The sequence below is a fragment of the Diaporthe citri genome (assembly GCF_014595645.1).
Source record: "Diaporthe citri strain NFHF-8-4 chromosome Unknown scaffold_1, whole genome shotgun sequence".
NCBI classification, from domain to species: Eukaryota; Fungi; Ascomycota; class Sordariomycetes; order Diaporthales; family Diaporthaceae; genus Diaporthe; species Diaporthe citri.
In genome coordinates, this window is record NW_025064846.1 from 2,435,628 (window position 1) to 2,459,354 (window position 23,727).

The following is a 23,727-nucleotide window of genomic DNA, read 5'->3' on the forward strand; positions in this document are numbered from 1 at the left end:
AGAAGACGCTAACAGTGATTACTTGGCGTTGGACTGTTGGGCAGCCTTGCTGATATGTGTGCGCCAGTAGCTATAGTCACGACTCCAGTACCTCCCCTTTGACACTGGAAAGTTCAGCTCAACCGTCACCAGTCATAAACCTCTATCCTCCGGGCCACACGTCCCTCTTCAACTCGGCACCAGCCTATCCACCGGACAGCGGGGGTTCCTTCTATGCTCCAGCCTCTCACGTCTTCCCGCACATAGACCCGAGGTCTCGCCTTGGCTCCAGGTACGAAAACACGCCAACTGGTTGTTCTGACCATCCCGTTCACTCCTTGTCTCGACGCGCATTGGATGTTTTGACTCACAGTCTGTGTGGGAGTAGCACCTCTACCCCGGGCATGGCACATGCCCTTCGATCCACAACATTGCCGCATCCAGCCACGCGAGATCTCTATACGCCAGCGACGCCCTCTTTTAGGAGAGCACCTGAACACACACCGAGATCTCCGTCCTTCCCAGGTGGGCACCGACGCCGTCCTATGTCACCAACCCCAAGCCCTAACTTTGGTCTCACAAATCACCCAGGTAATATCGGCAGGCCCGCGATGGATCCTTCGTACAATTCCTCCAAGCAGCAGCAGACCGTCCCTCCACTCATGGGGTTGACGATGCACGGCGCGCTCTATTACTCAGACGCCCCCAACACTCCAGTCAAGCCTGATATCTCTGGCACAATCGACAAAGGCTTCTTCCTGGCGGAAAACGAGTGGACGTGTTATCGGCGGAATTACTTCTCGTGTATCTGCTCATTTAACCTCCAGCAGCCGACACATCCTCAGGCCACTCTACACTTCACACCATCGGGGTCCACCCAGTCGTACCAAGTTGCTGGCTGGGCCATGTGCATTTCAGCAGTTGTCTCCGAGAACGATGCCCACACGATTGAGTTGGTGCAACACACTCCGAAGCGGGACAAAGGGCCGATCTCCCCCCCGGAAAAGACCAGGCTAAACCCCAAGCCTCCCCAGACGGCGCACCATCCACTTGGCCACTACGCGCAGACGGAAATGGGGCTCGGAGGATCATCGAGGGCCTACGAGCAGTCTCTGTATGGGCAGCCGCTGCCGCATACCTCCCTTCACGCTTCGCTTCCGACGGAGCATACCTTCGAAAGGATCCAGTTCAAGCAGGCCACAGCAAACAATGGGAAGCGCAGGGCAGCACAACAATACTACCACCTAGTGGTCGAACTCTTTGCGGACATTGGATCCCAAGGCCAGGGAAACGACCAGTGGCTCAAAGTCGCGCACAGAAAGTCAGCCAAGATGATAGTCCGTGGAAGGTCGCCGGGACACTATCAGTCCGAGCGAAGGGCGAGCACAAGCAGCGGCCCGGGTGGCTCGGCTGGCGGAATGGGCGGCTACACCGGCGCTGGCTCAACCATGATTGGGGGCGGGTATGGGGGACCAAATGCGAACATGCTTGGGGGCGCTTACGGGGCCGCTTACGACACACGGCCGGAACATTACCGCACCCACCACGAAGCGATTCCCATGGAGCCCATACTGAGCTCCGAAGAGTCGAAGGCGGTCCATGAGCCAGAGAAGTACCAGTACTACCCCACAGCCATCATCGAGCCTCAGCACGATCCTCGACAACCGGTCGAGATGTTCCATCATACCTCTTCTACGCGGTCATCGGACAATCCCCTGAGAATGGGAAGTGGATTTGACCTCACTTCGAAGCTATATCCAGGGCCTTTGTTCTCTGACAGAGCTGGGGCCTGCGGACGATACGAAGGGAAGTCGACCTCGCACGGCTACTACCCACAGATGATGCCGCCACCACCGTCGTCAACAGTTGGCCTTCACTGAGGACAAGACGTTCTGAGGCCCAAAGACCTGTGGTTCTGATTGAAGCTGGCTATCAGCGCTCCGGGAGAGGAACCGGGTTCAGTCCCACCACTTCATCGCTGAAAACGCCACGCGCGAACGGCCCGAGTCTTCTATCGAACGGGAGTCATGGAACACGGACAGTGGAAAACATTGGGAAAAGCGGATTGCCTGAGACATGGACCTTGTCATTTTTGCGTTGCTTGAGAGCTCGAGATCAGGGAAGTCTGGTCCGATGGTTTTTAATGGCGTATGGTTCGGCCTGGGACATGAAGGAGCAAGGAGCCATCGGAAAGACGGGGCATCAATGGGGCTATTTCTCTTTATTAGGAATATGGGACAGGAAATGGGCACTTGGGAAAATGGTTTACAGAGGGCATGGCATTTGCGAGAAATACCCGTTTGATTTATCAACCCCCCCCCCCCAACCTTCCCCATTACCGCCGCTCATCCGCGCAACGCACAGAGCACCAACATTCGCTTCCAGGCGGACACGAAGAACAAGATGACGAGGAATACGAGAAGGGTCAAAGCACTTGGACGAGTCGCGCACATGGGATGGATGATAGCCATGGAAGCGGACGGCTTGGTCCTGGCGATTTCTCGCCGCTCGTTTCGCTTGGCTCGGCTCGGATTGTGTCTGAAGAGTTGTCCTTTGCATCACATCACTCACACGCGCCCATTCTCTCTTCCCCCGATGACAGCCGTCTTACCAGGTCTCGCATGGAGGGATTCTGCTATCTTTGTTGTATTTGTTGATTCGCCACATTTCACGCAAACTTTCTGAACCAACATGTAACGTACGATGGACACTGAGGCCTTGATGCAAGGTGCAAGATGCAAGATGCGAGTATGATGTTGGACTGCTGCAATGCTTAACAGCAAAATCATTGTTTCAAGAACCATACTTCGGCGGGAGAGACAATTTGCGTGCATGCGACCGTGGCCAAGCATGAAGGTGCCCTAGGCCTTTGTGTGCTCGCGAGAGCCTTGCCTATCTACAAAAAGCTCGGCAGTGGTAATCAGACCAAGCACTTGTGTCCCGACACAGAGGACAGCAGAGTAGACCTTAGGGCGGCAGACCGTCTCTTGAGGCTGGCTGGGACGGAAGGAGAATACGGGTTCCCACTCACTATTGGCTCTCTGCATGGGGAAGGGCAGGTTGGGCGATTCCTCGTTCAAACTCCCGTGTTCCTTGCATGGCATCGAGGGGACAGACGGCGGTGAAGTGGGGACTGTTGTTGGGGGCTGAAAAGTGCAAGGCGAGTTGAATTGAATTGCCTAGGTAGGCATAGGGAGCCCACCCCACAATCCAACCACGGCGGCACAACCCCGCCGCTGATGGGACGGGATCCCGAGGGCTGAGGCGGAGGGCAGGGTAGCAGGATAGCAGGAGAGCAGGAGAGGCCAGCGACCCCCCAACGAAAACTTCCTTTTCCAACGACTGGGGCGACTTGACCGAGCTGGCTTAGCCAGATTTTCGCGGCTCGGGTCCTTTTGCCTGGAGCGCTGGACTTGGGGGCGCGGGCCCTTGTCTGGGCGGCTGCTGAGGTTCGAAGCCGAGATAAGCACCCCCCGTGTTGACTAAACGTGCATTTTAATGTGGGCCGCGCAGCTGCAGGCACGGCACACGCCAGCGAGTCTCGTGCGCTCCGAGGGGAGATCATCACCGGCATCAACATTTGACAGTGGGCATGGGGATGCGCCCTGCCCTCCTGCATGTCATTTGTCTTATTTTTAGTGTTTATAGAGGACCGGCCGGAGCAGCTGGTGAAGAATTGCAGCCTCTCTCTCTCTTATCTCTTTCGAGTCTCTCTTGTCGGTCCCACCCACGCGAACAGCAGTGGGCTGACGTCCAATTAAGGTTGTGGCTAGTTCCCAGTCCGAGTGTCCATCGCGCTCGAGCTTCCGAAAGTTTAAAATGGAGCGAAGAGACGAACGAGTCCGAGAGGGCAAAACGGGGGGGGGGACGGGTTAGCGGGCAACGGGGGCAACGGGAGCGTTCCGCGGCCTCTGGCTGGTGGGGAATGGGGATGGGAAGTGCGAGGAGCGCTCCAAACGAAGAGAGAAACGGCAGATTGGGGCTAACAGAGCAGGCTAGGTAGGTAGTAGTGTAGGCCAGGCCGGTAGGCTAAGCAGGCCAGGTAGGCTAGGTAGGCCAGGTAGGCTCAAGGGTCTTGGCCCTGGGCAAGCAGACAAGCGAACCCTTGGCTGGCGGGCTGGGCCATGCTGGCTCTAGCTAGTCGGCCTTTTCACCACACCACCACACCACCACTACCTCCTCCTTCTCTCCCTCCTCTCCCTCCTCTCCTCCTCCACGATACCTTGCATCGTCCCCAGCTTCAGCAGCAGCACCTCCATCTAGTCCCGCCCCACAGACCAGTCTCTGTCACAGGCACACGGCACACGGCACGCCTTGCGCTTTTCGCTCCGCTTCGCTACGCTGGCTTCTAGCGTCGCGCTCTGCTGCTACTGCGGGACGGCCAGTGCTAAGCATCGCAATCATGCAAACTGCGCCCGCGGTCGTGGCCGAAGGATCTCGGGAACATCCATCCAATCCACCACCCATCGTCATCCCACACGCGCGTCCCTGTACATGAGGGTACATGAGGTGGCCCACGGCGCTTGCTGCTTGCTTCGACAGCTGACTGTCTCACTTTCACACACACACACTTCCTCTCTCTGTCGCTGTCCCTCGCCGTGTCACTCTATCTCTCACGCATTTCACTCTACAACCCTGGCCTACTACCTCGCTCGGGTGAGGTCACCGCAGCCACACCAGACCCTGGGGAGACAAAGAGAGCGCCATGCAGGCGCTGCGCTCCTTGCATGTCCCTCCGTACCCTGACCCCTACCGTTCTTTGACCGAGTCTCCCAGCTCTTCCAATCTTCTCCCACCAGCCAGCCACCCGCGCGTAGTCTCACTTGCATGAGGCCCGCCTTTGCCTGCCATCCCCCCCCCCCAAAGTCGATCCTCGTCTCCGTCCCGTCCGCCACGGATCACCGTACCATTGTTTTTTCTTTCACTTGTCAGCGCCGTCGTCGTCAGCCTAATCAGGTCTGGCGGCGGCGGCGGCGGCGGTGGTGGTGGTGGGCTCTATGTGGTGTGGTGGAGTCTGACGTTGAAGAAATCTCGATGCCAACGTCGCACAACCTCGTCCCCATCAGCCCTACCAAGCTGGCCTCGCCTCGCACTGCGTCGGCACTTTTTATATAATCATTCTTTTTTTGTTTTTGTTTTTTGGTGATCCAGGTTCGGCTGACGTGATCTCATTTCTCACATTCCTGACCTCGTCCTGACCCCTCCGGCCCCGGCCTCCGTGCCTGCGCGCCTACCCCCCCTCCCCTCCCCCACCTGCTTCCCGACCCCGCGCTGCCGTCGTCGTTGCTGCTCACATGTATGTGACAGCGCCTCGACAAGATTGTGCGACGTCGGGGAGGGCGGTCTCAAATTTTCTCCCGGGCCCGAGGGGCCACAGAACGGCCTGCCATTCCACCCCAAGCTTCTGACCAGGGGTTCCACACCCCCATCTCACCTTGCTGGTTCACAGCACGCGGCAGTCCGCCCTACAGTAGTCTACTCTAGACCATATATCCAAAAGACATCTAGCCCCAGCGGGCCGTGGGGTGAGCAGCTAAGGGGAAAAGAAGGAAAGAAAAAAGAACCACAGCTCCTCTCTGCGACACCTTACTCCAAGCGGTCAAGCCAAGTCTGGGACCGGTGAGCGTCGCTGTGCCGGCATGGCGGCCATCCGGCCACACATCTCGGTCTGCACGTCGTGGCCGACAATCTGCGAGGCGGAATGGCTCATCTCGCTCTTTTTTCACCTTGCCATCTTCCTCCCATGTGAAACATCCATCAAATCGAGGCAATGCGCATGTGTTTAATCTGGTCGATTACTAAGCCCGACATGCGGCTCATTTCATTCCCCCTCTGCCTCAGGCGATGCCCCATAGGGAGCCCAGATCTACGTCCAACGAAACCCGGCTGATCTCAGCACTACCAATGCAAGACACACACCCTCCCCCAGTCCTTCTGCCTTCTGCCACGCCTCTGCCCATGGGTTCATAATGTACTGTACGTACAGTACACTGGGACCCACGGCAAAGCAACCTCGGGGTTATGGTGCTTTCAGAGCTCCATCTCGGTTCCGAGCCGAGCCGCTCAAATCGATCCTTCAGGAACATATCTTGAGGCCTTGGCGGGAGAGGGAGAGCTGAGAGGGAATGGGGGAAGAAATCTCTGCTGCACGCGCTGCAGGGCCAATATCCCGCGGCCACAGTCCGAACCGCGAATTAGGCTCAGAAGGTGTCTGACCAAGGTCGCGCGAAGTGACGTAAATCTTGTCATTCATCTATGTGGCCAGGAAAATTTCTCGTGGCGGAATGGCATACAGGACGGACCGTTGCCAGTCAAAGTTGCACCCGCCCGTGAGACTCCAGCCACGCCAGCCACGCTCGCTGCAGTTCGTGAACGATGGGGGAGGGGGTCTCCAGGCGTTAGCGCTCGAGGTCGATGCAACCCACCCAGCAGGACAAACCTCCCGGGGGTCTGTTGACAGAGTCCCCTTGGCAGGAGGAGTTATAGGTCCACGCTCTGGCGAGGTCCCTGCTAACCCACTCTCTTACAAGTCTGGGTACCTGCGCTGACGTGTGTGATCGCCCGCCCCACGGGTCCATGGGGCGATGTCTTGGGAGTTGTGCGAGCGCGCCCGCATGTCTGCGTGCGTGCTTGCGCCTGTCCGTCTGAGCTGGACTGCACCCCTGCCCCCCCCCTTCCGCACCCTCAGGCTGCCCATCAGTCTCGTGCGACATATTGATCGCGTGGATGTGACCTGTCTTTTTTCATACCAGGCCGGCCAAGAATAGAGGAGAACAGGGAGACCTTGAGGCCCCCCCTGTGACTTCCACGAGATTCCCTGCGATCCATGTGAGATTTCGCCGGGGAGTACTGCGTCATTTTCTTGGTCTGCTGCTGTCATGCTGTCGAGTCGGATTCGTGTGGGGAATACGGCACTGGGGTTGAGGCGGGAGAGCGATGCTGACCGCCGAGTTTGGAATCCGCGTATTATCCTCCCTTGCTGCTGCTCTAAGGAGGCGAGCTCGCGGGATCACATGATTTGGACAACAGCCGGTGCAGGGGGCGGCTGCTAGGTGACCCAAGGTCGCTGGGAGGTGGCTGCCTGAAGTTCGGGGATATTGGGTCGGAGTAGCCAGCCCGCCCTCGCTGAATGCGATGATGCGTCCCTGATGAAGATGACCGCGAAACTCTAACACCCCACGGTCAGCACGGAAGCAGCAATCTTGGTAAGCAGATAGTCGAAGGGCGGGTGTGTTGCTTTCGAACCCCGCGAGTTCAGCGTAAGCCGCGAACCGAAAAAAGCGATGCGCGGTATCCCCTCGAGCGCTCTCGCGCCCGCGCCCGTGCCCGAGGGCGGGATGTGATGACGACTCTGGGCTCAGCGCTATCTCGCGCTTTGACGAGATTTGGAAGGGTCGGGGAAAGAGCTGTTGGGAATGTTCAGAAACAAGAAGCTACGTTATGGGACGGCCGGAGCATGGGAGTGACAATTTGGTGAATATCCTTTGGGACGACATGGGGTGGCTTGGGGTGGCTGACTTTGCGAAGGATGACTGGATTGCCTCCGCCAAAGCCCAGAATATGTCCTATTTCGTCAGTTGGAAGAGCGTGAGAGTGACTGTACATTCCACAAGGAGTAATTGAACAACCCGGGAGGCAGGGCATGACTGTGTTTACTTCGCCTCTCGCAGAAGTGATCACATGGACTTGACCGGAGTGCTCTTGGTTCTTCTGAGAGCTCCTACCACTACGTTATAACGCACTATGAGGCTCAGATCCGTTGGATCTTGTTGACCTATGCCCGGAGAAACGTGTGGAAATGTCTGCAAATTCTGTATTGGTTTGTTTGATGTTCAATCATCGTCTGCGGAGTGAGCAGCGTGTTCAACTAGGGTGGGTGTTGATGGTCTTGTTTCGGATGCAACCCAAGCAGACTATTGTAGTAGCAGCGAAATACCCATAATGGCATTGTTTTGACAGCTGCGTATTATATAACAGAGGTGCTTGTACCTTTTCATGATTTCCAAGAGATGCTCAATCCGGGCATGGCGCGTGTGTGTATAAGAACGCCCAGCAGGAGCTCTGCATGATAAAAGCCAACCAGTGAGTACCGTTGAAAGGAAGCAGCTTCAGCCTGAGCTGGGGGACGGAAAATTAAGAGCATGTCTGAAATCAGAGATTCCCTGCTGTGGCGACGTTGCGGCTGTCTGTCTGTCCGTCATGTCATCTCCCGCACTTGACCCCGTGGGTGACCCGGTGATGGAGGCCAGCAGTGGCATGTTCTCCACTTGCCACTCTGCAGGGCCAAGATTTTGGAGGTCGGTAATTCCTACTAGAGGCCATATCGAAGCAGGTTATCTTAGAGGAGGTTATCCTCGGGGCGGCGATCTCAGAGTGAAGGCCATCCCAGTGAGGATCACCTGGGCATCCTGCTGGAGACTACCACACTGCAACTTCACCAGAGGAATAGTTAACTAACAACGCACCCAGTGTTGATGCCGTCTCTACGGCCTGTCGTGGCATGAACACGCACAAGCTCCTTCCGATGTTGCCTACCTAGGCGCTTGTCCACAGGGACTCCTGCTCTTCCACATCCACCAAGAAGGAAGGCACGATCTTTCCAGAGCCTGAGCCTTGGAACCAGGCAAGCACGGCCAACTTCGTCTCCAAACTCGGTCATGAGTTCGAACACCCAGGCGCGTTCTTCTCTAAGCCATCACTCAGAACATCACCGGCACCGTCAACAGCCACAGGCACCAGACACAGCCATCTGCCACAGACATATATACATTACTGTATTACCAGAAGACCCCCGACATCCTACCCTCTGCACACCTCGTCAAGATGAAGTTCTCCGTCGCGGCGCCGCTCGTCGCCCTGCTCACGGCGTTCATCCTGGCTCTTCTCGCGTTGCTTGCTGGAATCCAGCCTCATTTCATGCCAGACGCGTATATAGGTCGGTTTAACTCCTCTCCCTTTTCAGATCTCCGTCATCTCCGTCTGTCGGGTTTTAGAGTCTTCCATAATGCATAAAGTGACTAACTATGTCCACCAGTCCGGATTATTGAGAAGCCTGATGATCCGGGCTCCAACAATACAGACCTTGCAGGCACCGACAAAGAAAACTTGTCTACCTCGACAACGGCCCAACATGGAAACTCTTCGATCCCAGACATAGGAAACACAAATTCCAGCTCTTCCTCTCACGGCTCAGACTCTATTACGGGGACGAGCTCTAGCCCGCGGCCAGCTTCACCAACACACAGTCATGCCGCGATGGAAACGACTTCGGAGAATGAGCACGGGTGCATATTCGGGCCGCACGGTGAATGCCAAATCGCATATGAGAAACAGGTGGACAAAGCCCAGGGTATTTTTCCCACCATGAAGCTTGTGCACTTCGAAAGCTACGACGATCACGTCCTGATTCATGCCCGCTCTGACCCTGGGAATCACACCTCCAACACGACTGCAACGAACTCTCCATTCGAAGCTTGGAGTATGCACTTCTTGACCAACTGCGCATGGGAGGGCAAGGAAAAAGTCGGCAACTGCTCAAAGCCGTGGGATTTTGAGAGTTACCTGCTGCAGGGTGAGGCAGACAAAGATGATTCTCTGGAAGACGATTCTGCGGAAGACGGTGCTCCGCAAGAAGGTCATCCCCCTCGGTCACCGTCTTTTCTCTTGACGAGAAATGCCGTCAATGCCAGTGAATCAGAATCTGAGGATGACGAGTTCGACAAAATGTGGAATAAGTTGATAAAAAACAGGGCCGGGTTTTCAAAGGTTCACGTAACAGGTTGTGTCCTCGTCGGCCTCTCGTTTCTCTGTACTGCCATCAGCTTCTTCATCCTTCCCGCGCTCGGGAAGTGGATCAGTGTTGGGAATCTGGTTCTTGCCACACTTGCAACGATCTTCCTGCTCACCAGCAGCATATTCACGGCCGTGCTAGCAAATAAGGTACGACACAGACACAAGGAATCGGAGTTTTCCGGAGGCTACGATGTTGAGTCGAGTGACAAGTTCGAGGCTTTGGTCTAGACAGCGACTGCCCTGGCATTTGTGGCGATGCTGGCTTGGGCGTACGAGACGCTGCGGGCCTGGAAGAACGGAGACAAGGTGGGCGACGAGGGAATCCACTTGCGCAACTTGAACCGAATTTGATGAAGCATGGTCTAGCACCAAGGTCACTGCTCTGCAGGCAGATTTCCTCTTTCACCTAAGATAAACATTCGAAGAATCCTAGAACAGACCAATAACGAGTACATGCCTTCTATCGATCACATAGCCTACGTGCTTGGGGCTGAGGTTCTGATCGGCACGGCATCTGAAGTTTATACCAGGGCTGACTAGACAGTGAGAGGCCTTACATTCCGCAGGCTTGCATCATAATATCGAGATGATAGCACGTAAAGACATCAACGTTAATTTTTCTGATGTGTGTCGTGGATATAACTTGGGATTTTGGAGCTCGTGGTGGGGTGATCGGAACTGAGAGTTGTGAGAGAACGTTGGATAATGCACCGTCACTCAGACACGTCCAGCCTCTGCCACCTCGTCTGAAAGGGCGCCGATCCGACGTTTGGCTTCTCCACCCAGACAGGTCAAAAGAGAAAGGAAGTTATCAGCAGCGATCCCCAGGCGGGCGCCAGTGACGCGTGATATAGTTGCATGAACTTGCGATATCAGGGCGAGAGGGGCGGGCGGGATGCGTTGTCGTTGAGTGGGGCTTGACTCGGCGCGGGCGGCGCGCGAGATGCAGACAGAGACGACATGTCGCGATCTCGGGCCCCACGGGGGGAGAGGGGCTGATCCTTCCACGGCGAGAGGGAATAACAGCCTCGCTCGGTGATCAAGAGTTAGAATCGCAGTCTTGGCTTGGGGGGGGGGATATATGTGTCGTTGTTGGATTGATGAGATTGGACTCAGCCGGCCCTGGTCCCGGGGGGAGTGGCCCAGCGGCGTCGGTGACTGAAACCCAGGGGTTCCCGGTGGTGTCGCAGGGTTTCCGTGGTGTGTGGTCAGCGTGGGTTTGGGTCGCGATTGCTGTTGCTCATGACTACTACGTATCTTTCACCGGAGCGTGGCTATAAGCAGGGCAGAAGCTGTTGAATTATGCGTATTTTTCACACGCACAGCTGACGAAATGCAAGTGTCTACAGCATCACTTGTACGGGCCCCTGTCCCTCGACCTGGGTTGTCAATCCGGCGGCCAGCGCGGCCAGGTCGGCGCAGATCAGTACTATTCCTGGGCATTGGAATGACCTCTCGTCCATAATTGAAACCGAGTCCTGAGGAGTCCTCGTTTACTTCTTTTTCCTCATCATATCCACACGTCGTCAAATCTCCCACAGAATTGCAGTCTTCAAGACACTGTGCTTCTGAGACATCAGCCCTCTCATATCGTCAGGACGTCCTGGTATCCTTGATTCCCTATACTTTTGCTCCTACACTTTTCGTGAATTTGCACAATGCCTCGTCTGGGTGATGATGGCCAGGAAGAGGAGACGCTCCTCGAGTACGGCACAAAGAGGACGCGCCGCATAGTGGGTGGCTTTTTGGACTTTGCGACTCAGGGCAACATCCTCGAGATCGCCTTTGGATTGATGTAGGTGTCCCACGATGCACAGGTTCCTCGATGCCAGCACATATTACATGACCTGGGTTGGAGAGCTCCTCAGTCATGGGGGCAAGTGATCACCGTCCAAGGGGCAAGACACAGACAGTATGAAAGTAGCAGCAAAAGAGGAGCACTCCAACCGAACCAACAACAACCATCACCAAGCACACCCACCCGGAAACAATCCCACCTCAACCGAACCATGCTAACCAACCAAAAACAGCGTCGCCGCGGCCTTCACAAACGTAGTAACCAGCTTCGTGAGCGACATCCTCCTGCCGCCCTTGTCGGTCCTCCTCCCGCTCAACGCGAACCTGGACCTCAAGTTCGCGGTGCTGCAGGCGGGCGCCACGTACTACGATCTCCCGCGGGGCTACCGCACCATCGAGCAGGCGCAGGCGGACGGTGCAGTGGTCATGGCCTACGGCGTCTTCCTTAACAAGACGCTCAACTTTGTCGGCCTCGGCTCGGCGTTATATGCCCTCGCCGGGCTTTATCAGTATCTCAGCAAGGACCCTATCATCAAGCACATGGTTAAGTGCCGGTACTGCCGGAAGAGGATTAATGAGAAGGCGAGTGGGGGGTTTTTCTTTTTGTTGTGCTTTTACTCCCTGCTGTTGTTTTGGGTGGGTGGGTGTGCATGTGTGCGCGCGTGCTCTGGTTAAACTGCTGCTTGCTGTGCGCTCACTCATCTCTGTGAGAGAGAGAGAGCCTTCTGTAGTGGTGCTCCTCCTCTGTCAAATGTGCCCGACTGCGTCCAAACTGCACCTACTGACACCGATGATTATAGTCCCTGCGCTGCGTCAACTGTACTAGTTGGCTGGATGGGCGAGAGGAAAACTTGCGATTCCGATAATTTCAGCCGGTGAATGCCCATCACCACTTTGGGGTAGGGTCATCGAACGAGCGTGACCACAGTCTTCAACACACCAGCGAGCATTCTTTTTCAGACAGCGTGGGGGGGGCGTAAGGCTTTTTGACTTTTTGGGCTTCCTTTCCATGATCATCTGAAACGTGTAGTCTCAATTCAGATTCACCGCTTTCCATACATCATCTTCAACTCTAACCGACCATTCACCATCCACCAACCCCTCCACCAAACCCCCGGAACTTTTCCATCCCAACATAGAGGTAGACATTATTGTACAACGTGGACCAAAACTGCAACCCCCGAAAAGACCTTGAAACAAAGCGTGACATCATGTGCATGCAGACGCCGAAAGGTGCTATGAGGCCTGTCTAGGCGCATGCCTTATCGTTCAGTCATCCCTGCTCCCACCGCCCTTGAGCAACGAACGGAGGCTGACAATCTCCCTCCTAAGCCTGGCGTTCTCCTTCTTGACGTAGGCCGTCTCCTCGCTTGAGTCCTTGAGCTTGGTCACGAGCTCCTCCCTGTCCTCGCGGCCCTTGCCCCGGATGGCCTTGACGATCTTGACGAGCTCCGAGTTGAACTTCTCGTACAGCAGCTCGTTCTCCGCCGTGGCCTCCTTGTACAGCTGGTCGATGGCCTTGACCTTGGCCTCGCTGGCCACGAGCGACGCCTCCATGTCCTCCTTGATCGCCCTCTGCCGCTCGTCCAGCTCCTGCAGCACCTGCGGTATCCGCTCGTCCAGCGCTTTCATAGAGGCCGACAGCTTGCGGAGGTCGCCCGTGGCGGAGCGCGGCATTGTGTTGTTCACACGAGCCATGTCGGCAGATATGCGAGACAGCTCCGTCTTCAGCCCGGAGTCGACGTCTTCTATCGCCTTCTTCTCCGTCTCCAGGCGCTCCCTGAGCTTCTGCGGAGACTGCAGTTTCAGCCTCTGGGTTGAAGACCTACCGACGCTGTTGGTGGAGCGCGAGAAGTCGTTGGTTGTCGGACTGAACACGCCAGCCATGGGGAGACGGGACGGTTTGAGAGATGGGATGTTCGACGAAGATAGCGTCTTTGCGTGTTTCCTACGCAGCGAGGACCCTGACGACGGAGGTTGAGGGGTTGAGAACATGCTTTGGAATGGCTCCGTGGCAGGGTTCTCTTTCTGGCGTGGGGAACGCAGACTTTGAGATTGGGGTGTTACGGGGATCTTGCTGGTGGGTGGTGGACTTGGTTTTGCTTTGGCAGGGCTCATCGGTGGGCTTGGTTTGGCTTTGGCAGGGCTTATCGGTGGGCTTGTTTTCGCTTTTGTAGGGCTCATTGGTATCTTAGACGATGGCACTGGAATGCGAGGCGGCGCGGCGTTGACCTTTTCGGAAGTCTTCTTGGTGACATTCAGGGGCATCATTGGTGGAGCTTCCGGAGTGGTGTACTCCATCAGGTTCTTGAGATCCGAGAGTGAGCTTCTTCGCTTCTTCTTGAGAGACTTCGGTGGCTCGAGCAACTCGGTCTCTGGTTCGCCAATCGTTTCCAAGCCAGACTCTAGACGGTGTGAACTTCCTGGACGATGTGTATTTGGTGGCCTAACGTTCATGTCATCAAACGCACCGGCAACACGGGGCCTATCGCGTGAACCTGGCCGCCTGAGCTTGTTAGGTATTGTAGGCACGCCGACATCAATCGACTTCGATCGATTGATTGCAGACCTGCCCAGACTCGAGCTGTCCCCTGTGGCTGGATGTCTCCCATGCTTGCTCAAGGTCCGCCACACCGAAGGGCGATCACCTTCGTTCTTGCTATTCTGTCTGAGGAGATTGTCAAAGCCAAACTTGCGTCGGAGAGAAGACGTGTTGGACGTCAGAGAGCCCGCAGACTTGTAGCTGTGATATGGCGAGTTTAAGGACTCATAGGCCAACGTGCGCTCAAAGGAGCTGGTCAGCGCGGCCAGAGGATCCTCGAATATTCGGTCGCAGTCTTCGACAAGACGGTCGAGAAGATTGATGTAATTTTGAGCGCTGCCGTCATCGACCAGGAGCTCTGCGAAGGCGACAGTCAAAGCGCCGCGATCGCTGTCGTTGCTACAACCTTCGAGCAAATCCTCAAGTAGCTTGATCAGCGCGGTGAAGGCCCTTCTATTTTGTGGCGCCATCTCGTTAAAGAGATAGCGGACGAAATCGCCGAATTCTCCCGGGACCTTCCTGCTTGCTCGTTCTAGAAGCAGGTCCAAGTGCTGGGTGGACATGACAGGCCCCATCTGTTCTCGCCATGCAATACGCACAAACTTCTCAAAGGCCACAAAGACGGTCTCGGCACTGATTTCAGAAGACGACTCCAAGTCGAAGGGACTCTCAATCAAGCGATTGTACAGATCATTGACGGTTAGCTCATCCGCCGTTGACCGGCCCATTAGTAGCCGGCCGATGAAATGACCTTTGCGTGATTGCAGCACGGCGACATATCCAGTGAAAGTCTGCTCGAGTCGCACTAGAGGGTTGTCAGGCCGGTCATCATCGCCGGCAACACCAATAGTGTCCCGGCTGCCGCGGCTTCTTATGGAGTCGACAAGGGATTCTCTGGAACTGCCTGCTCGGGCGATCAGTGGCGGGGGGCTGAGCAGGCCAGCGCGCTGCTGTTTAGGTGGGCTTGTCGAAGTAACGTCAGATGTGCTACCGCTAAGGAAACTTGACAGCATCTTGACAGGGGATGTGCGCAGGAAGGACATCCCCCTTTGCTCTCTCGCGCTGAAGCTCAGAGTCCTTGCGATCTTGGAGTAATAGGATACTATGGCCGGAGCCAGCCGGTAGTTGGAGGTATTAAACTGGGTGCTGAGCAGTTGTATGACTTTTTTTTTAGGTCAGCTTGGCACTATTGTGGGAGTGGAAGCGGTCAACTTACATCGTCTGGAAAGAGTAGGCAATAGATCTTCCAGAGCAACATCGTCGGTGCACTGCTTGCCATTCAGACCCAGTGTAGTCATGCGCAGGCGTTTTAAGCTCCCACTCCGGACCTCCGTCACAACTTCGACTCCATAATGCCCAACTGGATGCCCCTTAGTGCCTTTCTCGTTATCGACCACGATTCGAATAGGCGCAGGTTCCCGGCGGCCTTCGACAAGCTGTTCTGCAGCCTCCTGAAATACTGCGGCATGCATCCCAAGGTTGTTCTCGGGTAGCCTTACAGATCGGAGCGTCCAAACGGGAGTCTCACGTTCTGATTCCGAGAAACGACCTTCGATACGGCCCTTGACGATTTCTTCGCTCAATCTGCCAGCCTTACCCTCGAAGGCCTCATGGAGCATGAAACAGCGCGAGGTTATGGCCTTGCTAGCCCCTTCGCCGGTGCGGGCTGACTTCATCTCTTGCGTGGATGTCATCCACAACAGCCGACCATCTTCTGACTCTGTAAATCGAACATCGGCGAGATTGTGCCACCCCATGAACGCAAGCTCGTAAGAGCCTTGACCACCTGCCGCATTAGTCATGGAGGCGAGGAGTCCAGCCGCAGAGGGCTTATCGATCTCTCGGATGAGCTCTTTACCAGTCGGGCTGGAGGTGGACGACTTGGTAACCAAAGCGACACAATCGGAGAAGAGCAGGAGAATGCCGCCTATATCGTGTGCGCCGAGCTGTGGCGAGTCGGCGTTGAAAGGTGGCGCAAGCTCGGCGAAGTCGATAGCTGTAATTAGGCGACCTTGTGGTTCCAGGTCAAGTGGCCAGCTTTCGACCATGTTTCGGAGGCGGTTCGCCACGTGCGGCTTGTCTATTAGGGGTTCGTCCATGGAGCAGATGTTGGTGATGATGTCCCTCGCCTTCAGCATAAGTTGCAGGGCAGGATGTGTTATGGGTATGCAGCCCACAATCTGGTCGATGAGAAGGCTGTACCGAGGCAAGCGTTGCACGGGCTCGATTAAGATGGAGCGAACTGTCTGTTCTCCTTTTTGAGCGACCCTCTGTCGGAAGCTGGACTGCTTATCCAGGAAGCTGTTCAGCAGCTGCGGGAAGTTCTGGCTCGCGCGGATATAATCTTGATAGCTCTCGGTGAATTTTGGGAACCACTCGACGAAGAGCCTGGCAACGGCCAGAGCACCGCTGGGGTCTTTTGTCCTCGTTGAGCCGCCTACCCGGGTAACACTCCCATGAGATGATTGCAAGTCCCTCGTAGCGTCTTCCTCCGTCTCGTCCATGACCCTGCGAAGCTCCTGCATGAACGCAGTGTTGAGTTGCAAGATAGAGTCGGATGACTTGGGGAAGAGCTTGTCCACATCCTCTTCAGTCGGGCTGAGGCTGCCAGGTGGGCGGCTCTTGGCGGTCTGGCGAAAGTCATCGGCAATGTGCTTGACAAGCTCATTCAATTTTGCGACGTAGCGCTCTTCTGTCTCGACAAGCTCGACCAGTTTCATGCGGAGGTCTTCCTTCTGGTCTTTGGAGAAAGACTTGCCCCTATTCAGCGAGGTCGGTTTAGACGGGGCTCTCCTCAACCTGGACGTCGGCAGGAACACAGGCTCCCCCAGGAGTCTGACCAGTGGCGTGTAGCTGCCATACTGGCGAAGGGTCGGGTCTATCAAGTCGTCCTCGTCCTCGGGCACCTCCTCCAGCTCGGCGTTGTTGAGTGGAACGATGGAGCCAGGTGGCAAGACGAGGTCAATGTCGACATTGCTGATGTGTTGGGTCTGCAGCGCTGACTGCAGAGCATTTATCACCTCTTTTGTGTTGTCGGACTTGGTCATGTCCTGGGCAAGATTAGCTGCATGTTGTTCGCCGAACAAGGCAGGGGCCGAGCCGGGACGTTGGCCTTTGGTGCCCGGGTACTGCTTCCTCAGGTGAGTCTTGACGGCCTCGGGCAGCTCGGTGAAGTACTTGAAGAGGCCAAAGGCGAGACCCCTCCATATCTCGTCGCCTTGGAACTCGCGGGGCAAGTGGCTGACCACGCCGTAGAAAGGAGAGCTCGGGGAGATGGTTATGCGCGGATAGGACTGCAGGCCAGCGGGACTGAAGACATGTATCTGGATGCGCGAGGAGTTGTGGGTGTAGTTGGCGGTGGTGGATGGGCCGTGAAATATACAGAAAGGAAGGTCTCCCAGCAGAGGGTCGTAGGCGTAGTAAAGAGTGACATTCCCTGGCGTCAGGGCCAGCTCATCGGTGACTCGAACCATGGTCGCTCAACGGGCCTGTGGCATGGTCCGCCCGGCTTGCGGTGGCCAGAGTAGAGACGACAGAGCAACGGCCGTCGAGGTGGTCGAGGGCGCCCGAAGAAGTTTGAGAAGAGATGGGACGGAGAGCAGCCGACTTGAAGGCCAGAGGACTGCGTGGTGTGAAGACGGCGACCTCAACACGGAGAACAGAAAAAAAAAAAAAAAAAAAAAAAACAAGCTCAGGCGAGACGGTCCAATGGCACGGCAGCGTTGTGGTGCGGCAGTCTGCAGTAGCACCGGCCTCTGTTGTCTGTCGACACCACGGGTAGGATACGCGACCGACCGACTGTCTCGCGGCTAAAGCATGTACGGAGTAGGAGTACGTATGGTGGACCAGGCCAAGCTGCAGCCACCAAGCTGGCGGTGGTGGCGGCGTGGACGTGTCCGAGAGTGGGAGCTCAAGGCCGAGACAAAGTAAACAATGGGGTGCGCCGCCGGTGCTGAGTGGTGGGTGTGGCGCGGTACGATGCGATGCGATGCGACGGTGCGATAGCGACGATATGCCCTGATAAAGAGGGGACGGACTCTTTCGCGAGGCCCAAGACAAGACAGGGTGGGTGGTGAGTGGGTGGATTAGGAGCGTCGCAAAGGATTGTACGTGTGTGTAGATACAAGAAGGAGAAGATGTAACACAAGCGACCTGCAGCAAGAACCAAGTGGTGACAGGGGGTCTGAGAAGTCAAACGGGGAGAACAAAGTTCTAGAAGTCAAGGCCGGCGTCGAGGTCGAGGACGAGGGCTCAGGACTGGGGGACTGGGGAGGGGAGGAGGAGAGGAGGCGTATCTAGGCTCTGGGCCCGTCGTGTGCAGGCATCTGTCTGGTAGGCACCGATTTGTTTTTGTTCTGCACGTTACGGTACGGTAGATGCATACAAACATATGCAGGTGCGCGAAGCTAGTAGTATCCCTCGCAGCAGCGGCAGCAGCACAAAACCGGGAAGCACGGACGGTGGACAACAATGATATGATGTGATGTGTTGTGTGTTGGGTTGGCGGAGAAGAAAGTGGGCGGATGCCTCCTCCGTGCGGGCGAGACGGGGGTGGGACCGCTGCGTGGGTCTTGCCTCGCTGCTGCTTTGCTGCTGCTGGTCAGTCACGCCCGGGTTGTCAGATTTCGGATCTGAGCGGACGAAACTCTGACTGATGGGCTTGCTTGCTTGATTGCTCAAATGGGTCAGCTAGCCCATGGGCAGACTGCAATTTACTCAAGTGATGGCCGTTCCTGCAAGCTGCATCCTTCCTTCGCCGTCAGCTTCAGCGCGCGCGCGCGCGCGCAGAGAGGCCAGAGAGGGCGGTGAGGTTCGACGGGCCTGTCGATGTAAACAAACCGATGTCTCTCGGCGTTGGTGTTCCAGGGTTGACCCCGCCACGCCCGCGCACCCAGACGCGGTCTGCCCTGAAAATCCATTTGCAGGGGTCGAATCCACGCTTGCAAGGGTTCGCGCTCTGCCCATACAGTAGCGCCAGATACCCAGGTGCCTGGGTGCGATATCCTTGCACCTCCAAGCTGACGGCCGTCTTCAATGCCACCTGCACCCTACTACTTGAAGTACACTCTGATCATCAGCTTGCCTCTCGACAACACAACACAGCAAGGCCCAACGCAACGCATCAGTTGCCTTGACTCGCCATCATGCTCTCCAGCCAGTCCGTAGCCGGCATCCCCCTCAACCACGCCCCGTCGGCCACAACCTACAAGCTGCTGGAAATGCCCCCAGACCTGCTCGCCCTCCTCGAGTCCGACAGCCCGCCCACGCTGCGCCTCGAGCCCTCGCCCACCGCGGGCCTGCTCAAGACGCCCGACAACAAGACTTGGTCCCTCCGCCAGAAGAACACCTCCAACGCCCTCATCCTACTACACGCCTCCGGCCCCGGCTCCAGCCCCGGCCAGGACTCGGCAGCCCTGAGCACCGTCGCAACCCTCCACGAGACCGTCGAGCTCGTCCCCGAGGCCGAGTCTGCCGCCGCCCCCGTCGTGGCTGCCAAGGGTAAATGGCATGAGAAGTTTGGCAAGACCCGTTGAAGCGTTTCACTATCGACAGGGAGATGACAAGCTTTAAAAAGAGCTGGGTGGAGCTCTAGATCTGCCTTGCAAGAGCCGCTATCAAGGCGCAAGTCGCGAGGTGCCCTTCGGTCGTGCCCTTCGGTGCGCCTCAGACACCACAGCCTGCCTGCCTGCCCCGCCAGACTCGTCAAAGCCAACGTCGAAAGAGACGGCAAAGCTCTAGAAGTCGTAGGGCGGCCATGACGATGCCATTGCGGGGTCCGGTCCGCGCCGCCCATCTCTGCAGCGCTGTTTCCCAGAGCATATCATCATCAGGGCTACCTCCGAGTGCGTGGCCCAGCAATGAGTGAGTCTTACGAACCTGTTCTAGAAAGCTGGCGCCAATGAAAGGGTCTACCCACGAAGTGACCGTTCGGATGAAGTTCCACGCGCGCGCTCTGAAAGGGCCGCACTCGATAAAATGCCCATGAAGGCCGGGGAGCATTCCTCACACTCTCTAGTTCATACTTACTCATGTGTGACACAGCTCACTCGCGTATTTAGCAGGAAATGCAAAATGGGTCCTAAATAAACATACAATTATTACTGCAATCTGATCTCGCGATCACTGCACTCCTGGCAGTCTGCTGGTCCACCCGAATGTAAAAGTCCAAGACGCCTAAAGCCTGATATGCTCCCCCGGGCTGTGCCATGCAGAAAAGGGAAAAGAAAACGAAGACCGTCCGAAGCCCTGGGGTATTAGTCTAGTCATTAGTCGTCACAAATGGTATCCCCCGCCCGGCACGTGTGACGACGCCCCTAGGCCGCCCGTCCGTCACTTAAATACCAGGTCGTCGAAACCAAAATAAATCGGCCCGGGCTTAAGTCCGGCCCTGTCGTATTCAGCCCAGCCGCCGTCCATCCCCGGGTACTGTCCGCGCCATATGTCATCAAAGCCTTGATCCATGCCGCCCATGTTCATGGCCAGGTTTTGAAAGTCCTCACGGGGAGCAGCGAAGTCCAACAGGCTCAAATCGTCATTCATGGCTGGCTCCACCATCGCTGGATCCCCGGTCCTGTAATCGATTTGGTTAGCGTCTCCGACTTGACCGTTACCGACAGGTGAGGCCCCAGGATGCTCACTCTGCCTGTAATGGTCGTAGAGACCGCGGACACCCCATGGTAGCATCGGTTGGCCCATCGCGTGCACTGGAAGTCCTGGACCCTGCAAATTCTGCATCAGACCCCAGAGCCCCATCTCTGGCTGAACTGCTGGGGCTGGAGGCTGACCGAACACAGCCCGCGGGTCGACGTACGGTTGGACCTGAGCTTGGGGTGCTTGCTGCACGAGGTTCGGGCGGTCAACATCCCGAAATACAGGGGCAGCGGGGGCGGCAGCGGGAGCCACTGCAGCCTGTTCGTGCTGAGCCTGAGAGCGACGGCGAAGACGAGGGGAATTATGAGGCGTGTTATTTCGATTAGCTTGAGGCTGAGGCTGGACCTGGACACGACCCTGCACATGACGTCGCGCTGCGGCGGCCGCGGCGACATCGGGGCGGTTCTCAAGCGCATAGGCAGGTATGGGAGCATTCACTGCAGGCGGTTGATGCCAGGGTTGCGGCCGGTGAGGGGGAGGGGGAGCAGCAGCAGCAGCAGGAGAAGCAGGAGGAGGAGGAAGAGGTAGTTGAGGTTGTGCTTGTGGATTTGGCGGTGGCTGAGCTTGTCCGAGTAAATGGTCGCCAGCCCGCTCAAGTATGTTGCCAACGTTGAAGCGTACCAATCTTCCCAGGCGACCGCCTGCCCGGTGGTGGTGATGGTGGTGACGATGATGGATATCTAGTCTGAGTTAGCGAACCTAACTATCAAACCCCGAGCCATCCCTCACCATCTGCATGCTCTGTACAAAAGGGTACTAACGTTGCTGACCCGAGGCCTGTTTCTCCTCATCCTTCTTGACTTGGTCAGACAGTTGGAACTCCAGCAGATCGGCCTGAACCTCTGGGTGCATCTCTCGGGCTCTCTTCCTGGCTTCTTCCTCCGCCACTCGGACTTCTTCTCGATGCCGCTTCTCGACACCATAGCCGTCGTCAAACAATGGACAGTTGCCTGTCTTTCCACCTCGGCTGGCATCGTTAAAATGGCTATAGTCGCACGACTTCGAACAGACGTAGCACTGGATGTTCCTGCACTTCGTGCAAGTCATCTTGTTGCAACCATTTTCCTTTATAAATGGTGCTGAGCATTTGTTGCATGTCCGTATCAAAGCTGCCGACATTGCTTCCTCAATCTCATGCCTAGCAGAGTGGCCGTTATCTAAAGCTGCTTCCGCGCATGTTTTGGGGATGTGGGTTTCCTTCCTGCATGATCGGCAGCTCGTGACAGCACAATCTGGATTGAGGCAGCGGAATTCCTTGTCCTCCTCAATGGGGGGATACTCCGCGGCAAACGGGCACTGCGGGCATGTTTCGAGGTTCTCAATTCCTGCTTCTCGCAGAACGGCCTCTTGCTCGATGCGGTCCAGAGCTGTCATGGAGTGTGCATCGAGAAAGATCTCCTTCTGGCCCATGGCAAAGCCGCCCGTACAACCATCTGTGGACATGCAGTCCAGGCGGTACTTCGACAGTCCGATCTGGGTTTCGGCCATCATCCTTGCACAATCTCGACAGAACCAGTGCAGGCTCTCTCCATCGCAATGGACCATGCGATTCAGAGCATATTCTACGAAGCAACATCCGCAGTCAGCGATGTTGCCCTCGAGCATGGCGACTTGCAAGTTGTTCTTTTCGTCTTCTTCTCGTTTCCGTTCGACCTCGGATTCTGCGCGCTGTTTGGCCTGAACTTCTCTCAAGGCCCGGAACTCCTCCAAAGCCTCGCGTTCCCCTTGGTCAGCAGAGGCTTGTATGCGGTCGGCCAGGGCATCCACATCGTATCTGCGGGGGATTTGGGTGACTCTAGATTTTTTTCGGTAGGGCGGACGGTTGTTGCTGCTAGCAACAGTCGCAGCCACTTCCAGAAATGCAGGATACAGACAGTTGCCGTGTTCAGCAAACGTTCTTCTCAGGTCTTCAGCGTAGAATTCAGGGAAAGACTGCTGCATGATCATATCACTAAAAAGACATCAGCACGACCGAATCCAAGGTTGAGAGTTTTCTCGTCCCCATCTAATACCCGTCTCTGGTACCGAAATGAAATGGATTATTAGGAACTCACCAAGTCTTTTTATATGAGGCAGCCTTCAGTTGTCGCCGTCGCTCCTCGTTGTCGAACTTGGCGGCGGTTTCGTCCGGGCCGGACGGCTCCTCCTCGTCATCTCGCTTTCTTTTCAAGAGATTTGGCTTTGGCACCTTTGGATACGGTTTACCTTTCTCGATTTGGTCAAAAATTTGGTCTATGACGCGGTTCGCATCCCATTGAGCCTCAGTGCAGACACGGGTCAGGTACTCGGGATCGATGTCGGGAAGAGTTGAGACGACACTGAGCTTGCACTGAGACTTTGTCTCGTCCGCAAGGTATAGGCCGAAGCTTTCTTGGTCCTCGTCCTGATCCTGCATTGCGGCAGCAGGCGGAGCTCCAGGTCCCTTGACCGAGAGCATCTTGAAGGGACTGAGCAGGACGCGGACGGGGAGTGAGACTGCGCGCTGGCCCCCGTTTGTCAAGTCGATGGGGGGTTGTTGCGGAATCTGCTCCTGTTTCAAATCCAGTCGCTGCCTCTCGTTTCTGCAGTGACAAAGGCGAAGGTAGCCTTTACCCCTCACCATAGTCAGTGAAAATACGACCCGTCGGTGGACTTTAAATTTGGGAAAGTGCGACTGCTGAGTCGTCACTTTTGAGACAAATGAGCCTGTGCGGGAGTCGTAAGGCAAATGTGACCTCAGGTAATGAGAAAACGGAGCTTTAGAGTGGGTATTCGGGCTGCCAAGTGTGTAGGTAGGTAGACATCAGGAGACGCCGTTTTGTTTGTTCCTGCTGGATTCACCCTTAGAGGCAACACGGTTTGCCCTGGGGACCCATTTGCTTCGAGGTACACGAGCAGCCGAGTCTGAGAGATGCCAAAGACGGGGGAAAGGGCGGGAAGCTCGGCTGCCACCACACAGGCGAAGATGTAGAAGAAGGATCGTGTGG

The 23,727-nt window shown here is 56.2% G+C and overlaps 7 protein-coding genes across 7 annotated transcripts; 4 read left to right on the forward strand and 3 right to left on the reverse strand.

The window, feature by feature from the left end:
• Window positions 1–590: 590 nt before the first annotated feature.
• Window positions 591–1,859, forward strand: INS49_000626 (uncharacterized protein; the record flags this gene model as incomplete). Its single annotated transcript, XM_043161463.1, has 1 exon — window positions 591–1,859. The coding sequence occupies one exon, from the start codon at window positions 591–593 to the stop codon at window positions 1,857–1,859; it is 1,269 nt and encodes a 422-aa protein (XP_043029969.1).
• Window positions 1,860–8,802: 6,943 nt separating this feature from the next.
• INS49_000627 (uncharacterized protein) lies at window positions 8,803–9,999 on the forward strand (the record flags this gene model as incomplete). The annotated part of the gene is made up of 2 exons (XM_043161464.1): window positions 8,803–8,914; window positions 9,014–9,999. 2 exons carry the CDS (start codon window positions 8,803–8,805, stop codon window positions 9,997–9,999), a joined length of 1,098 nt encoding a protein of 365 aa, XP_043029970.1.
• A 1,430-nt stretch (window positions 10,000–11,429) lies between these two features.
• On the forward strand, window positions 11,430–12,490 carry INS49_000628 (uncharacterized protein; the record flags this gene model as incomplete). The annotated part of the gene is made up of 3 exons (XM_043161465.1): window positions 11,430–11,566; window positions 11,802–12,122; window positions 12,472–12,490. 3 exons carry the CDS (start codon window positions 11,430–11,432, stop codon window positions 12,488–12,490), a joined length of 477 nt encoding a protein of 158 aa, XP_043029971.1.
• A 347-nt stretch (window positions 12,491–12,837) lies between these two features.
• On the reverse strand, window positions 12,838–17,583 carry INS49_000629 (uncharacterized protein; the record flags this gene model as incomplete). Its single annotated transcript, XM_043161466.1, has 2 exons — window positions 12,838–15,272; window positions 15,327–17,583. 2 exons carry the CDS (start codon window positions 17,581–17,583, stop codon window positions 12,838–12,840), a joined length of 4,692 nt encoding a protein of 1,563 aa, XP_043029972.1.
• A 1,671-nt stretch (window positions 17,584–19,254) lies between these two features.
• INS49_000630 (uncharacterized protein) lies at window positions 19,255–19,644 on the forward strand (the record flags this gene model as incomplete). Its single annotated transcript, XM_043161467.1, has 1 exon — window positions 19,255–19,644. One exon carries the CDS (start codon window positions 19,255–19,257, stop codon window positions 19,642–19,644), a length of 390 nt encoding a protein of 129 aa, XP_043029973.1.
• Window positions 19,645–20,440: 796 nt separating this feature from the next.
• On the reverse strand, window positions 20,441–21,156 carry INS49_000631 (uncharacterized protein; the record flags this gene model as incomplete). The annotated part of the gene is made up of 3 exons (XM_043161468.1): window positions 20,441–20,681; window positions 20,749–20,830; window positions 20,922–21,156. The coding sequence occupies 3 exons, from the start codon at window positions 21,154–21,156 to the stop codon at window positions 20,441–20,443; spliced, it is 558 nt and encodes a 185-aa protein (XP_043029974.1).
• A 39-nt stretch (window positions 21,157–21,195) lies between these two features.
• INS49_000632 (uncharacterized protein) lies at window positions 21,196–23,363 on the reverse strand (the record flags this gene model as incomplete). Its single annotated transcript, XM_043161469.1, has 3 exons — window positions 21,196–21,441; window positions 21,986–22,712; window positions 22,816–23,363. 3 exons carry the CDS (start codon window positions 23,361–23,363, stop codon window positions 21,196–21,198), a joined length of 1,521 nt encoding a protein of 506 aa, XP_043029975.1.
• Between the last annotated feature and the right edge of the window lie 364 nt (window positions 23,364–23,727).